The sequence below is a fragment of the Papio anubis genome, chromosome 16 (assembly GCF_008728515.1).
Source record: "Papio anubis isolate 15944 chromosome 16, Panubis1.0, whole genome shotgun sequence".
In the NCBI taxonomy this organism is placed as follows: domain Eukaryota; kingdom Metazoa; phylum Chordata; class Mammalia; order Primates; family Cercopithecidae; genus Papio; species Papio anubis.
In genome coordinates, this window is record NC_044991.1 from 10,534,703 (window position 1) to 10,552,798 (window position 18,096).

The 18,096-nt window shown below is 41.6% G+C and overlaps 1 protein-coding gene across 10 annotated transcripts in view; it reads right to left on the reverse strand.

The window, feature by feature from the left end:
• Positions 1 to 18,096, reverse strand: part of TNRC6B (trinucleotide repeat containing adaptor 6B) — a 298,093-nt gene that overhangs the window by 179,044 nt on the left and 100,953 nt on the right. For 9 of the 10 annotated variants that reach the window (XM_031656276.1, XM_031656275.1, XM_031656273.1 and 6 more), the window contains one exon: positions 4,637 to 4,704. In XM_031656276.1, coding sequence (XP_031512136.1) covers positions 4,637 to 4,704 — 68 coding nt within the window. Of the gene's footprint in view, positions 1 to 4,636; positions 4,705 to 8,702; positions 8,843 to 18,096 lie in introns of all 10 variants that reach the window. The other variant, XM_031656268.1, reaches the window with a different exon arrangement.

Consider the following 18,096-nt stretch of genomic DNA (forward strand, 5'->3'; position numbering starts at 1 on the left):
AGCTGCTTTTTAAAAAGCTGCCATAGTTTTAATATTTACTCCTGCAGTAAACACGTCATGCAATTAAAGCTGTGTAATTTTAATGTGGTAATTACAAGGCAATAAACTTTGCTTGTCTGATTTGCTAAAATAACTCTCAAAGAGAATATTCTCAGAAAAATGATTACATTAGATAGACTAATAGTAAAAAAACCCCATTGAAACAATACACATAAAGTGTTTACACCTATATACATTATAAATCTTATTCACATACAAATACCAGAATTCAGCACAACCGATCTAGAATATTAACAGTTTAGCACAGATATTTCTCAATATCAGAAGTCAATTATTTTTCAAGAGCTTTCTACATATACAGCTACCTAATCTGCCTCTTAATAGAACTTAGTTCTACTGAAATAAACATCACAGAATATAATTTTTTAAGGTTTTGGGAACCTATGGTCAAAATGTTAAATGGGGAGATAAGGAAAGTGGCACAGATCAGCTAATGACATAATTTAGTCCTAATCCTTATGAGAATCTGCTCTGTGACCTTGAGTAAGTTACATTAGCCATGTGCTCTGCCAACCTCTGTAAGTGCAATGGGCTCTTTGTACAGGCTAATACCAATGAATAAGAACCATCTGGAAAAAAAATGAAGTTAGATCTCTGCCTCACACCATATACAAAATGGAGTAGCGATTCAATTAAACACCTAAATGTAAAAAATAAGGTAGAAAACCTAAATATATTTTATCAGGTTAGGGTAGGAAAGACTTCTCAAGGCAAGCATAAAACATAAAAGCCAGAAAGGCTGATTTTGCTATATAAAAATTTAAAAGGTTTGTTGGCATGAAAGATATCGAATGTTAAACAATAAGGACTGAGAGAAAATATTTAAAACATCTCAACAAAGGTTAATAATATCTAAAATGTATAAAGGGCTCCTACAAAGCTATAAAAACAATCCAATAAAAAAGGGAAATATATATAAATAGGTGATACACAAAATAAAAATAAATGGCCAATAAACTAACAAAAGATATTTCAACTCATTAGTATGCAGAAGAACATAAATTAAAACAGCAAGAGGCCAGGGGTGATGGCACATGCCTGTAATCCCAGGACTTTGGGAGGCTGAGGTGGGAGGATTGCTTGAGCCTGAGCCCAAGAGTTTGAGACCAGCCTGGGCAACATAGTGAGGACCTGTTTCTACTTATTTTTTAATTATTTGGGTACGGTGGTATGCACCTGTAGTCCCAGCCACTCGGGAAGCTGGGGCAAAAAGATCCCATGAGCCCAGGAATTCAAGGTTACAGTGAGCTATGATCACACACTGCACCCTAGCCTACGGACCTTGTCTCAAAAAAAAAAAAAAAAAAGAAAGAAATAGACTGAAAATATGTCAAATTACAAAAGTAAGTCTCAGAAGAATGATGTTGGGAAAAAATCAATTTAATTGTTTTTTAAAAATGTACAGAAAATGTTTAGGAAGATTAGGAAGGGAAGGAAGGGAAGGGTCTCACCTTTATTTCTACAGTCAAAATTACTGTTTGAATGTTTTCTGACAAGCTTATATTACTTTTATTAAAAAATTACTCAGTTCCGGCTAGGCGCAGTGGCTCACGCCTGCAATCCCAGCACTTCGGGAGGTCAAGGCGGGTGGATCACAAGGTCAGGAGATCGAGACCATCCTGGCTAACACAGTGAAACCCCATCTCTACTAAAAATACAAAAAATTAGCCGGGCGTGGTGGCAGGCACCTGTAGTCCCAGCTACTCGGGAGGCTGAGGCAGGAGAACAGCGTGAACCCGGGAGATGGAGCTTGCAGTGAGCCGAGAGCATGCCACCGCACTCCAGCCTGGGCAACAGAGCGAGACTCCGTCTCAAAAAAAATAATAATAATAAAAATTACTCAGTTCCCAGATTCCCTATCCAGACTGAATCACATTTACAAAGTCTAGTAATAATCATTTGCCAACTGCAGTTCTGAGATTTAAAAAAAAATTGTTTTGTAAATATTTTTATTGTTGTTGCCTCAAACAAAAGAACACAGCACCTTTGCTCATAGCACCCTGGAGAAAACTGATTTCTGCTTTATCACTTCAGTATATAATAGCTGACCAGGCCCAGAAAAAAAAAACAGAAATAGAACAGAATTCATCTGTGAAAAGGCTAGGCAGTATGAGACTTTTGAAAACAAAACAAGGGAGAATGGTAAGGATACGATACATGGCATTCCAACTTGGTGGGGCTGTTTGAAACTCTCTAAAGGAAGTACAGTTTGTATAACATAAAACTTGTGAGAGAATCTGCCCAGCAATGTTTCCTGAATACCTAAATAAGCTAATTCAGGACAGGGGTTACTAGAGAGGTTTTTAAAGATAAAGACTGGTTTGTTTGGGAAATGGATATCCTTTATAGTACAGAACTTCTATCTGTGTTTTTAAAAATAGGCTTAATGCCATTTTCATTGTTTCCCCCAGTTCCCTCTTTTATTTATTTATTTATTTACTTTTTGGAGACGGAGTTTCGCTCTTGTTGTCGACGCTGGAGTGCAATGGCATGATCTCAGCTCACTGCAACCTCCGTCTCCTGGGTTCAAGCAATTCTCCTGCCTCAGCCTCCTAAATAGCTGGGATTACAGGCATGTGCCACCACGCCTGGCTAATTTTGTATTTTTTTAGTAGAGATGGGGTTTCACCACGTTGGTCAGGCTGGTATTGAACTCCCAACCTCAAGTAATCCACACGCCTTGGCCTCCCAAAGTGCTGGGATTACAGTGAGCCACACCACGCCTGGACTACTCCCTCTTGTTCACGAGACTTTTTATCTTGACAACTGCAGTTTTACTAACCACAGTATTTTCCAGGAGCATAGCTCCCAAAGATGGCAAAGGATGTGAGAGTCGGTAAGATCTGGGCTCAAATCTAAATTGCATTTCAAGCTGCATTACCACACCTGATCTCTGAGTGAAATGGAGATGAAATGGTGTAACGAGTGGAAATGACAGAGTAAAAAACATTTAAGCAAAGTACTTTGTGCACAGAAAACCCTCGACAAATGAGAGGTATAATTTTTATATGACAGACCTTTGACCAGAGTGTGGGGGTGGAGGGCTGTGCAGTGGACACGGAGAAAAGCACCTGAAGTGTTTCTCTTCTCATTCTACTGGGACTAGATGTCTGGCATTCTAATTTGCTAAAGATGAATTGATTCCATCAGCCCATGCAAAATGTAAGTGCATTTGACAGAATACAGCAAAGTTAGGATTTATATTGTGAGCTATTTTTAAAATTGCCTGGTTAGCAAATTAAACCAGCTGTGAAAATATCCTGGTTTCCATTCACAACAAATACAAGACAAGCCATTTTCCTTTAATGAATCTGGCCTCGTGGCAGCATAGTCCATTCTGCATAATTTATTCCTAAGGGTTTCAAAGACATAATTTTCTTAAGACAGACCAAAATTAAACTATTTTCTAGGAAAAAAAAATATGAGTGAGAGGAGTTTCTCTCTATAGATTTTTGGTAAATTCCATGAATCACTGGCCCATCCAATTTAGGAGACTAATGTCTGAATAAAAAATAGTAGTTATGTCAGTACTTTTAAGCAGTCTTAACTGGTTTTCCTTTAAAAGGGCATATGAAAAACCAGTCTACTCTGCAACACAATTTTTCACATTCTATGACGGAGACAGGAAAAAAATTCACTCACTGCTATCAAAAAGCTACCCAACAGCCTCCCAACTTCAGGTTTAAAACCAATCACCTCGGCCAGGCGCGATGGCTCACGCCTGTAATCCCAGCACTTTGGGAGGCCGAGGCAGGCAGATCACCTGAGGTCAGGAGTTCAAGACCAGCCTGACTAACATGGTGAAACCCCATCTCTACTAAAAATAGGAAAATTAGCTGGGTGTGGTGGCAGGCAACTGCAGTCCCAGCTATTCAGGAGGCTGAGGAAGGAGAATTGCTTGAACCCGGGAGGCGGAGGTTGCAGTGAGCCGAGACTGCACCACTGCACTCCAGCCTGGGTGACAGAGTGAGACTCTGTCTCAAAAAAAACAAAAAACAAAAAACCAACAACAAACCAATCACCCCTTAAGGAGTTAGGGGAGAGATTCTGAATTATTTAGAATGTTGGCTAAGCTATATTATTTATAATTCCTGTTCCTTTAGGGAAACAATTTGTTATTTAAACAAAGATCAGCAGTGTAAATAACCAAATGGAATAGAATTTCAGGAAGTACTATTCAAATAAATTCACACTTAGATTGCAGGGAAATGTTCTATTAATTTAGTTCACTTCATAAAGACATGCTGAGAAAAAGATGTACCGTTTTATACTTTCTTTGGAAGTCAACGAAACAGAATTAGTTCAATTTGGAACATAATGAGCCTTAAAGCCTTTGCTACAACATAACATAAATTTTGATTAGGAGAGTGCAGAAAAAACTATAAAGCTAACTTTCTTGTCCTTCCAGTTAGTTGGTCTATAAATGGAAGCAATGCATTAACAGCCACCAAAGCAGCTGGTGAGGTCCCCAGTGTCTCCAACGTATACATCTCTGACAAATACACTATCAGCATGTTGAACCAAAGTGTTTCCGAGGATCTGTAATAGGACTCTTTTTAAATAAACTGTGACTCACTGTTTGCTTTCTTCACCAGGAGGTGGAGTCTTGCCATGCCCTTCCATTACAAAATCCTCCTGTTCCACCTGCAAAGGCAAGCACCACAGGTCAGCAGCAGTCAGTAACTACAATGCAACTCACTCCAAGAACCCGCACCTGCCCTGTGCAAAACCACAGGGCCATTTCACTGCGGTGCACAGAACAGAAGCCTGGGCCAATGATTTTCAAACTTCTCCTTGAGTGATTAGATTTGCAGAAAAAAGGAAACATGTTCATCAGCAAAACATATAACTCTGACAAAGGATTAGCACCCAGAATATAAAAGAACAGTGATGAATCAATGAGACAAAGAACACCTACTAGAAAAATCTGCAAATAACCAAGTAGGAATTTCACTGAAGAGAACACATAAACAGTTCCTAAACATATGAAAAGATATTCAATCTCATGTCAGTCAAGAAAATGCAAATTAAAACTATTTCACAACCACCAGGTTGGCTAAAATTAAAGTCAGGCAATGCCAAGTGCTGACAAGGGTATGCAGCAATGGTAACTCTTCTCCACTCCTAGTGGGAGGGAAAACTGGTATAGCTACTTCAAAAAGCAGTTTTGTTGGCCAGGCATGGTGGCTCACACCTGTAATCCCAGCACTTTGGGAGGCCGAGGCAGGCGGATCATGAGGTCAGGAGATCGAGACCGTCATGGCCAACATGGTGAAACTCCGTCTCTACTAAAAATACAAAAATTAGCTGGACGTGGTGGCATGCACCTGTAGTCCCAGCTATTCAGGAGGCTGAGGCAAGAGAACTGCTTGAAACTGGAAGGCAGAGGTGGCAGTGAGCTGAGATCACACCACTGCACTCCAGCCTGGGCCCTGGGTGACAGAGCAAGACTCTGTCTCCAAAAAGAAAAAAAAGGTTGCCATTATCTATTACATTTGAAGATGCATTTACTGTACACATTAGTAACTGCACTTATAGGTATATACCCTAGAGAAAATTTTGCATATATACAAAAATATTTATAGTAGAATTACTTTTAACAGAAAAAAAAATACAAGAATAAACATCTGTCAACAGTGTAACAGACAGATAGGCTATGGTGTTTTCAGAAAACAGAATACTACATTGCATGAAAACGAACGAACTACAGCTACACACTTCAATCTGGGTGAGTTACAAAAAGGTAATCAAGTGAAGGAAGCAAATCACAAAAGAATACATATATAATATGATTCTATAAATATCAAGTCCAAATATATACATATTTTAGAGCAAACTGAAGCAGAAAATATATATTTTTAACCATATATATGTGTATATAGGCATACATATGTATATACATGCTTTTATTTTATTATTTATTTATTTATTTTTGAGATGGAGTCTCGCCCTGTCACCCAGGCTGGAGTGCAATGGCACGATCTCGGCTCACTGCAACCTCCGCCTCCCAGGTTCAAATGATTCTCCTGCCTCAGCCTCCCAGGTAGCTGGGATTTCAGGCACCCATCACCATGCCCAGCTAATTTTTGTATTTTTTTTAGTAGAGACTGAGTTTCACCATGTTGGCCAGGATGGTCTCCATCTCCTGACCTCGTGATCCACCCACCTTGGCCTCCCAAAGTGCTGGGATTACAGGCGTGAGCCAATGCGCCCGGCCCATGCTTTTATATTTAAAGATAAAAAGAAAAGGCTGAGGGTTATGGCATGACCCTGTAAGTCTCAGTTACTTTGGGGGTTAGAGGCAGGAGAATCAATAGAGCCTAGGAGTTCGAGACTGTAGTGCTCTATGATCACACCTGTGAATAACCACTTCCCTCCAGTCTAGGCAACACAGCAAGACTCTAAGTCTTAAAAAAAAAAAAATAAAGAAAGCCAATAATTTCTTAATATCAATATTAAATCACTAATATAATTTCATATATGGAATTATTCCCTTTCTTTGATAAATTATAATTTAAATTACTAATTTAAAAATTATTAAAATTTATATTAAATACATATACATTTAAAAAGTCAAATAACACTACTACTACAGGCTGACAAACAAAAACAGCACTTTCCACCCCTGCCCCACCCTCACAACATAAGCCTCCATCCTCCCTTCCTCACAATGTAAGTTACCGTTTTTGTTCAACTCAATATTCAGTGCTAACAGTGCTATTATGTAGTAAATATATACAGTTGAATCATATGGAATGCTATAATTAAATTTCCTTTCTTGTATTATTTTGGTTTCCCTGGAACTAATAATTACCACTTCCTCTTCTTATTCTTTTTCCTTTTTTTTTCTAGCTTAGTATTTGTTATGTATTTTTCATTAATTCATCCTCAAACTCTCCAACATAACTGTAAATCTCCTCTTAATCAGTTCAAACACTTCAGGTAATCTGTCAGTTTCAATCCGCCTTGGAAACATCCTCAGGGGTTTCTCCAGCTCCGAACTGGATTGATTGCTCTCTAGGCCACTGAATCGCTGACATCTCGCCAGGGATGTCTCCTCTTTATCTCTCGAATGCCCTCCTCTTTCTCCTAGGCTGGAGCATCTGTTTCCCAGATCCTCTGTCCCTTACGGTTTACTCACTGATTGAGGTGGAGTATATATTCCAGTGATTTCCTGATAAAAGGTATATAGAAGGTGAATTTTTTCTGAGACTTTGAATGACTGAAATGTTCTTGTTTTATCCAGATATAACTGACATACAAAAACGTATTTATTTTTATGTTTTTTTTTTTTTTTTTTTGAGATGGATTCTCGTTCTGTTGCCTAGGCTGGAGAGAAGTGGTGTGATCTCGGCTCATTGCAGCCTCCCCTTCCTGGGTTCAAGCGGTTCTCCTGTCTCAGCCTCCCGAGTAGTTGGGACTACAGGTGTGTGCCACTACACCTGGCTACTTTTTCGTATTTTTAGTACAGACAGGGTTCCACCACGTTGGCCAGGCTGGTCTCCAACTCCTGACCTCAGGCGATCCATCTGCCTCAGCCTCCCAAAGTGCTGGGATTATAGGCGTGAGCCACTACACCCAGTCATAAAAACTTTTTTTTTTTTACCCAAATCTCAATTAAATATAAAAGTTGAGGCCAAGGCCGGGCACGGTGGCTCAAGCCTGTAATCCCAGCACTTTGGGAGGCCGAGACAGGCGGATCACGAGGTCAGGAGATCGAGACCATCCTGGCTAACACGGTGAAACCCAGTCTCTACTAAAAAATACAAAAAAATACCCGGGCGAGGTGGTGGGAGCCTGTAGTCCCAGCTACTCGGGAGGCTGAGGCAGGAGAATGGCATAAACTCGGGAGGCGGAGCTTGCAGTGAGCTGAGATCCGGCCTCGGCAAGTGCTGACAAGGGTATGCAGCAATGGCAACTCTTCTCCACTCCTAGTGGGAGGGAAAACTGGTATAGCTACTTCAAAAAGCAGTTTTGTTGGCCAGGCATGGTGGCTCACACCTGTAATCCCAGCACTTTGGGAGGCCGAGGCAGGCGGATCATGAGGTCAGGAGATCAAGACCATCATGGCCAACATGGTGAAACTCCGTCTCTACTAAAAATACAAAAATTAGCTGGACGTGGTGGACGTAATTAAATTTCCTTGGGCGACACAGCAAGATGCCGTCTCAAAAAAAAAAAAAAAAGTTGAGGCCAGGCATGGTGGCTCACACCTGTAATCCCAGCAGTTTGGGAGGCAGAGGCAGGTGGATCACAAGATCAGGAGATCAAGGTCACCCTGGCCAACATGGTGAAACCCCATCTCTACTAAATACAAAAATTAACCAGGTGTGGCCAGGCGCGATGGCTCACGCCTGTAATCCCAGCACTTTGGGAGGCCAAGGTGGGCGGATCACGAGGTCAGGAGATGGAGACCATCCTGGCCAACATGGTGAAACCCCATCTCTACCAAAAATACAAAAAAATTAGCCAGGTGTGGTGGCTGGCACCTGTAGTCCGAGCTACGCTGAGCTAGACTAAGGCAGGAGAATGGCGTGAACCCGGGAGGTGGAGCTTGCAGTGAGCCGAGATGGCGCCACTGCACTCCAGCCTGACAACAGAGCAAGACTCCATCACAAAAACAAAAACAAACAAACAAAAACCTTGAAGTCAGTAAACTTTTCCATCCAAAATTTTGAGGGTGATGCTCCGTTGTCTTCTAGCTCCCACAGCTGCTACGCAGAGGCTCAGAATCATTCTAAGTCCTAATGTATTGGATGTGTCTTCTCTGGAAACTTCGATACTTATTTTTATAGCGGTAAGAAAGAAAAAAAACAAAAACAAAAAACTCTTTTAGGATCTTCTGTTTATCCTTAGTTTTTAAAAATGCAAATCACTAAGCAAGGTTTTTTTTTTTAATTATTGAACTGGTGCTAGGTAAGTACTTACAATCTAGAATCTCTTGTTTTTCAGGTTTGGGACATTTTCTCTACTTATTTATTTGACATTTCCTCCCTTCCAACTTCTGTTCTCTCCTTCTGGAATTCCTGTTATTCAGTATTGAATCTCAGAGATTCTTTTCTCTTTCTTTCTTTCTTTCCTTCCTTTCTTTCTTCTTTCTTTCTTTCTTTTTCTCTTTCTTTCTTTCTTTCTTTCTTTCTCTTTCTCCTCCATTTTTGTCTTTGAATGAATCTCTGAGATTGATTTTCTTCTTTCTTTCTTTCTCCATTTTTGTGTCTTTGATTTTTTTATTTTAATTTCTGGGAGGTTCTCTCAACTTTATTTTCTAAAACTCCTAATATATGTACAACTTCTCTTATTTTAATTGAATTTTTAAGAGCTCTTCCTCGTTCTTTGAATATTCCTTTTTCCAGTCTCCTGTTCTTGTTCCATTATAACAATACCTTCTCTCATCTCTGAGGATATTCTAGAGAGTTAGTTTTCTTTTCTTCTTTTTTTTTTTTTTTGAGATGGAGTCTCACTATTGCACAGGCTGGAGTGCAGTGGCACGATCTCAGCCCACTGCAACCTCTGCCTCTCTGCTTCAAGAGATTCTCCCTGCTTCAGCTTCCCGAGTAGCTGGGATTACAGGCGCACATTTTTGGTAGAGACAGGGTTTCACCATGTTGGCCAGGCTGGTCTCGAACTCCTGACCTCAAGGGATCTGCCCGCCTCAGCCTCCCAAAGTGCTAGGATTACAGGCGTGAGCCACCACGCCTGGCCTATTTATTTTTGAGACAGAGTCTCACTCTGTTGCTCAAGTTGGAGTGCAGTGGTGTGATACTGGCTCACTGCAACCTCCACCTCTCTGGTTCAGGCCATTCTCATGCCTCAGCCTCCTGAGTAGCTGGGATTACAGGCGTGAGCCACCACACCCAGCCTATTTCAGTTCTCTTCTGCTCCCTACATTATCTGTTTCCTCCAAATTCCTCTTTTGTCTTTGGTCACCATCTTTCATTCATAGATTTTTATCCAATGTCTGATCATCCTTGTCTATCCACTGATATTTAAGAGCAAGACCCTAAAGAGCTTGATTTTGGGAGTGTGTGTGTACGAGGGGAGAGGTAAGGGAGAGGTTCCTTATCCAGGGATTAGCTTTCTGGAGGGTGATCAGGAAGGGACCTGCCCATTTCCTTGGGACCTTCAGATGCCTACAGTTATATATCCTCATCTATTTCCCCCTCCTTGGGTTATTTAATTACCCCAAAAAGACACCCTTCTATCTTCAGCCTGACAGATATAAGCCAGGCTTTCAGTGTTCTGGGACTGAATTTGGGAAGAGCTGGTAAAGTCTCACATGTCAGCGTGTAGCCTTTTATGTAAGTTCTGTTTTTAATGAGGTACCTCACACCCACCCTCAGGTTTCCTGAGGTTCAGCCTTTCCAGTCTTCTGCCAGGTAGGAGAAGGTATCGATCTGTGGATATGAGGAAAGCATATCTGGGGCCTCGCTTCTCATTGCCTCTTCAACCCATCCTGCTGTTTTAGTGTTACTCCAAAAGCTTCCTAGCATCCAAAACTTTGTTGGGCATCTCTTATCCTCTTCATCTCTTCTTCTATTCACTTTGTTTTCTGGTGGATTTATGCTTGCTGAAATCATTTTGTAAAAATAATTCTAGTAGCACTTTAGAAGGGAGGAGCAGACATTCACCTGGTTTCATCTACCATGTCGAGACTTATTCTAAAACCTTTTTTGACTCTACTTTTTCCACTCCACCGAAACTATTTTCAATTTTTTGTTGGCTTTCATTTTAAAAAAATATTATTTTATACCAGGTGCAGTAGTTCACGCCTGTAATTCCAACACTTTGGGAGGCCAAGGCAGGAGGATGGCTTAAGCCTAAGAGTTCAAGGCTGCAGTAAGCTATGAGGGCACCACTGTACTTCAGCCTGGGTGACAAAGTGAGACCCTGTCTCTTTAAAAAAAAGTACAGTCTGGTAAGTTTTGACACATACATACACATGAAACCATCACCACAATCAAGACAATGAACATACCACCCTGAAAGTTTCATCATGTCCCTCTTTAATTTTTTTTTTTTTTGGGGTGGGGAGACGGTGTCTCACTCTGTAGCTTAGGCTGGAGTACAGTGGTGCAATCTCGGCTCACTGCAACCTCTGCCTCCTGGGTTCAAGAGATTCTCCTGCCTCAGCCTCCTGAGTAGCTTGGATTACAGGTGCATGCCACCACACCTAACTTTTTTTTTTTTTTTTTGTATTTTTAGTAGAGACAAGGTTTCACCATATTGGCCAGGCTGGTCTCAAACTCCTGACCTCGTGATTCGCCCGCCTCAGCCTCCCAAAGTGCTGGGATTACAGGTGTGAGCCACCGCACCCAGTCATCCCTCTTTAAGCTTTCTCTCCTGGGCCCCCTGCCTAGGCAACCACTGATGAACTTTCTATCACTATAGATGCAGTTGCATTTTCTGGAGCTTCCATAAGTGGAATCAAACAGTATGTACTCTTTTTCTGTCTGGCTTCTTTTACTTAGCATAATTATTCTGAAATTCATCCGTGTGGTTTCAAGTGTCAATAGTTCATTTTCCTTTCACAGCTGAGTAGTATTCCATTGTTGAGAATATATCACAATTTGATAGGTGTTCGAGTTGTTTCTATTTTTGCTACTGCAAATAAAGCTGCTATGAACACTCACATATGCATTCTTTTTTATTGAGGAAATACCTAGGAGGGTGTATTAGTTTGCTAGGGCTGCTGTAATGAAGTATTTCAAATCTGGTGGCTTAACAAACATAAATTTTTTGTCTCACTGTTCTGGAGGCTAGAAGTCCAAAATCAAGGCATTGGCAGGGCTGGTTCCCTCTGAGAGCTGTGAGGGAAGGATCTGTTCCAGTCCTCTCTCCTTGGCTTACAGATGGCTGTCTTCAGTTTCACATGGTATTTTCCCTATTTGTTTGTTTCTATGTCCAAATTTCCCCCCTTTAAATGCGAACACCAGTCATACTGGATTAGGGCCTACCCCTAATAACCTCATTTAACTTAATTACTTCTATCAAAGTCCTATCCCCAAATAAGACCACATTCTAAGGTTCTGGGGGTTAGTATTTCAATATATGAATTTGGGGGCTAGGGGGAGCAGATATAATTCAACTCATAACAGAGTAGAACAGTTGGATCACATGGTAGTTATGTGTTTTAACTTTTTAAGAAACTGTTTTCTGGCCTGGCGCAGTGGCTCACGCCTGTAATCCCAGCACTTTGGGAGGCCAAGGCAGGAGAATCACAAGGTCAAGAGATCGAGACCATCCTGGCCAACATGGTGAAACCCTGTCTCTACTAAGAATACAAAAATTAGCTGGGCGTGGTGGCGGGTGCCTGTAATCCCAGCTACTCAGGAGGCTGAGGCAGGAGAATCACTTGAACTGGGAGGCAGAGGTTGCAGTGAGTTGGGATTGCACCACTGCACTACAGCCTGGCAACAGAGCGAGACTCCATCTCAAAAAAAAAAAAAAAAAAGAAACTGTTTTCCAATGTGGGTAGCATTTTACCTTCCTTCCAGCAGTGTGTGAGAGTTTCAGTTGTCCCATGTCTCATCAATACCAGTACTTTGTGTGGACTTTTTAATTTTAGCCATTCTCATCGTGGTTTTAACTGCACCGATGTTGAACATGTTCCTACGAGCTCCTTTGCTATCTATTCTCTGGTAGTGTCAGCAAGTCTTTCAGCCATTTTAAAAATAGTTTTATTGAGATATAACCTATATGCCATAAAGTTCACCTGTTTAAAGTACACAATTCAGTGGCTTTTATTATATTTACAGAATTGTGCAACCACTACCACAGTCCAATCTTAGAACATGTTCATCATCCCAAAAGAAACTGCTTACCTAACAACACTCTCCATTTTGCCTCCCTTTCATCCTCCTTCTGAGGCCCAGACAACCACGAATCCACCTTCTGTCTCTACAGATTTGCCTATTTTGACTTCTCCCATATAAATGGAGTCATACAATACGTGGTGTTTTGTGCCTCTCTTTGCTATGGTCTGAATGTGTCTCCCAAAATTTGTGTTGAAAACTTAATCCCCAGTGCAATAGTGTTGGGAGGTGGGGCCTTTTGGAAGGTGTTTAGGTCATGAGAGTGCTGCCCACGTGAATTCATGCTGTTATAAAAGGGCTTGTCAGGGACACTGTCACTTTTTGCCCTTCCACTTTTTGCCACGTGGGGACGCAGTATTCCTCCCTCTTACAAGCGGGATTGGGGCCTCCCCTGACTACAAATCTGCTGGTGCCCTGATCTTGTTATTCGTGGCCTCCAGAACTACCAGCAAATACATTTCTGTTCTTTATCAAGTACCTCATCTGTGTTACAGCAGCATAAACAGAGATACTGTGGAACCATCACCACCATCCATCTCCACAATTTTTCCATCTTTCCCATCTGAAACTCTGTACCCCTTACACAGTAACTCCCCAGTCCCTGCTCCCCCCAGTCCCTAAGAAGCACCATTCCACTTTCTGTCTCTATGAATCTGACTCCTCCAGGTGCCTTATAGAAGGAGAGTCATATGGTATTTGTCTTTTTGTGACTGGTTTGTTTCACTTAGCATATGTCTTCAATATTCATCTGTGTTGTAGCATGTGTCAGAGTTTCCTTCCCTTTGTAAGGCTAAATAATATTCCATTGTGTATATATATACTACACTTTGTTTATCCATTCACCCTTCCATGGACACTCGGATCACCTCCACCTTTTGGTTACTGTGAATACCTCTAAGTAATATTTAACACAGTAGCCATCTCCACCTTTTTGAAAATCTCTGCCTTGTACTGGACCATCTTCTGTCATTTCTTTTCCTCTCTCTCACCCAATCTTAGGGTCTTTGGATTTATTCCTTTGACTTAGAAAGCGTTTCTTGTTTGGGCACAGTGGCTTATACCTGTAATCCCAGCACTTCGGGAGGCCAAGGCAGGCAGATTACATGAGGTCAGGAGTTCAAGACCGGCCTGGCCAACATGGCGAAACCCTGTTTCTACTCGAAAAACGAAAAAAATTAGCCGGGCATGGTGGCGGGCACCTGTAATCCCAGCTACTCAGGAGGCTGAGGTAGGAGAACTGCTAGTGGGAGGAGGTTGCAGTGAGCTGAGATTGCGCCACTGCACTCCAGCCTGGGTGACAGAGCGAGACTCTGCCTCAAAAAAAAAAAAAAAAAAAAAGCTCAAGAGCAGCCGGGCGTGGTGGCACATGCCTGTAATCCCAGCTACTTGGGAGGCTGAGGTAGGAGAATCCTTGAATCCGGGAGGCAGAGGTTGTAGTGAGCCAAGATCATGCCATTGGTCTCCAGCCTGGGCAACAAGAAAGAAATTCCATCTCAAAAAAAAAAAAAAAAAAAAAAAAAAAACAGCATTTCTCACATATTATTACATGAAAGCTTCCTTCACATCATTCAGCCATCAGCTCCAGGGCCATCTCTTTGATCCAGGGTGATCTTCCCTACCAGCCCAGCTGAAATACTTCCACGGTCACTCCCCAGCATCACACATATCACTACCTGAAAGGCTTATTTGTTCATGTGTCTTATTGTCTCTCTCCCCAGCCACAAATGCAAACTTCTTGAGGCAGAGACTTCGAATGTCTTATTCACCAGAAGCCTGGCACAACAAAGTTGTTTGACCAGGATGTGATGACTGTCTGACATCTGTTTCCCTTTCTCCTTTCTCCTACTACTCCCTAAGCATTTATTTCCCTAGGTTCTGTGCTTGGACCTCTTTCCTCTCATTCTACCACAGCAATTTCATGTAATCTCACAGTTTCCACTATTAAATTTGAGTGATCCCAATTCTGTTTCCAGCCCTAACCTATCATGTTTCTAGCCCCACAGTTTCATCAGGTCGAATGACATTGCCACACAGATAATATGCCAGCATTTCAAACTCTGTGTTCCATACAGAACGCATCCTATTCACTCCCAAACACGTTTTTGTTTTGTTTTGAGACGGAGTCTCGCTCTGTCACCAGGCTGGAGTATAGTGGTGTGATCTTGACTCACTGCAACCTCCGCCTCCTGGGTTCAAGCGATTCTCCTGCCTCAGCCCCCTGAGTAGCTGGGATTACAGATGTCCGTCACCACACCCAGCTAATTTTTGCATTTTTAGTAGAGATGGGGTTTCACCATGTTGACCAGGATGGTCTCGATCTCTTGACCTTGTGATCCGCCTGCCTTAGCCTCCCAAAATGCTGGAATTACAGGCATAAGCCACCAAGGCCGGCCGATTTATCATTTTCTCTTTCCTCAACATCAAATAAATTGCTAAATCCTATCCATTTTATAAGTGTTTCCAACCACTCCCTCTATTGCAGGTACTGTAGTTAAAAAGAAAATGTATATATTTTTTGAAAGCTGAGAAGTCAGCTGATATAATGGACAAAAGAATATTTAACATGGTCTCAACAGACTAAGGAGATAGGTGGAAGTTCCTAATTTTTTTTTTTTTTTAATTTAAGTATAATTCACAAGCAGAAAAACACACACACTTTACGTGTAGAGCTCAGTGAATTTTATTTTTCTCTCATTTTCTCTCTACTTTTGAGACAGGGTCTCACTCTATCACCCAGGCTGGAGTGCAATGGCACAACTGTGACTCACTGAAGCCTTGACATCCTGGATTCAAGTGATTCTCCCACCTTAGCCTCCCGAATAGCTGGGACCACAGGCCTGTGCCAGCACACCCAGATAATTTAAAAAAAAAAAAAAAATTTTTTTTTTTGTAGAGATAGATAGGGTCTCTCTGCCCAGGCTGGTCTGAAACTCCTGGGCTAAAGTGATCCTCCAGTCTTGGCCTCCCAAAGTGCTGGGATTACAGGCATGAGCTACTGAGCCTAGCCTTAATGATTAATTTTAGATATGGTTGTACCTTCAAGCAACATCTAGATTGAGACAGAAAATTTCCATCTCCCCAGAAAACTGCTACATGTCCCTTCCCTTGAAGATCCCCCTATTACTATAAATGGGGTTGACATGTTTGTAAGCTTTATATCACTGGGATCTCATAGTATGTACCACTTTTATATTTTCACTTTTTTCACTCGGTTTTTTCACTCGGTATAATGTTTCTGAGACTTATCCATGTTGTTATACTGATCAAGAGTTCTTTTTTTTTTTTTTTTTTGAGACAGAGTCTCGCTGTCGCTGGAGTGCAGTGGCACAATCTCGGCTCACTGCAAGCTCTGCCTTCTGGGTTCATGTCATTCTCCTGCCTCAGCTTCCCGAGAAGCTGGGACTACCGGCGCCTGCCACCATACCCAGATAATTTTTTGTATTTTTAGTAGAGACGGGGTTTCACCGTGTTAGCCAGGATGGTCTCAATCTCCCGACCTCGTGATCCACCCAGCTGGGCCTCCCAAAGTGCTGGGATTACAGGCGTGAGCCACCGCGCCCAGCCAAGAGATCCAATTTTTAAACTCAGTAGTGTTCCATTGCACTGACAAACTATAATTTGTTTATTCATTAGATAGACAGCTGGCTATTTCCAGTTTGGAGCTGCTATAAATAAAGCTGCCATGAGCATTTTCATATAATGTGTTTTTGCAAATCTATGCAGTCATTTCTATGGAGTATACACCTAAGAGAATGTTTGCCTTCTAGGGTGGAAGTTCATTTAACTTTATTTAGAAGCTTATGAAACAGTTCTTTAAGTGGTTGTATCATTTTACACTCCTTCCAACAATGTCTAAAAGTTCCAGTTGCTCCACATTCTTGGCAACACCTGGTATTATTAGTCTTTTGAACTGTAGCCATTTTGGTGAGTGTATAACGGCCTTACATTATAGTTTTAATTTGCATTTTGCTCATGAATAATGTTGAACATCTGTGTTTTCAAAATCATCTAGATGTCTTATTTTGTGAAATGCCTAGTCTTTTGCCCATTTTTGTTGTTTGACCGTTTCTAACTGATTTTTGGTAATTCTTTACATACTCTGGATACGAGACTTTTATTAGAAAGATGCATTGCAGTCCAGGCGCGGTGGCTCACGCCTGTAATCCCAGCACTTTGGGAGGCCGAGGCGGGAGGATCACGAGGTCAGGAGATCGAGACCATCCAGGGTAACACAGTGAAACCCTGTCTCTACTAAAAATACAAAAAATAAGCCAGGCGTGGTGGCAGGTACGTGTAGTCTCAGCTACTTGGAGGCTGAGGCAGGAGAATAAAGTGATCCCAGGAGGTGGAGGTTGCAGTGAGCTGATATTGTGCCACTGTACTCCAGCCTGGGCGACAGAGCGAGACTCCGTCTCCAAAAAAAAAAAAAAAAAAAAAAAAAAAAGATGTATTGCAAATGTTTTTTCCCAATCTATACTTTTCTATATTCTTATTTTATTTTTTTTTAGAGTCAAAGTCTTGCTGTGTCACCCAGGCCGGAGTGCAGTGGCGTGATCATAGCTCATTGCAGCCTCAACCTCTAGGGCTTAAGTGATCCTTCCACCTTCGCCTCCTAGATAGCTAGGACTACAGGAGTGCATCACCACACCCAACTAATTTTAAAACATATTTCTGTAGCCTCGGGGTCTTGCCATGTTGCCCAGGCTGGTTTCAAACTCCTGGCCTCAAGTGATTCTCCCACCTTGGCCTCCCAAAATGCTGGGACTACAGACATGAGCCACTGTGCCCAGCCTTTTTCCACATTCTTAATGGTGTCAGTTGTTCAGCAGAGGTTTAAAATGTTCCATGAAATTCAACTGAACAACGGTTCTCTTTTACAGTTAGTGCTTCTTGCATGTTACCAAGAAATGTTCATACCCTCCCCAAGGTCATGAATGCAGACATCTCTTCTGCGGCCATCCAAAGGTTTCAACGTTTTAGCTCCCCCTGTTAGCTCTGTGATCCACCTCAAATTATGTTTTGCATATAGTATGTGACATAGAGGTCATGGTTCATATATTTCCATGTGGTTATCCATTTCCTCCAGCACCTTTTCCTCAGTGAATTACATTAATCTTTTGATAATTTTTTTTAATTGTGAAGTCTTATGCTTTAGGTTCAAAAGAATCAATTATACAACTATAGGTTGGGCATACAATAATAGCAGTGTATGGACAATGTGGTT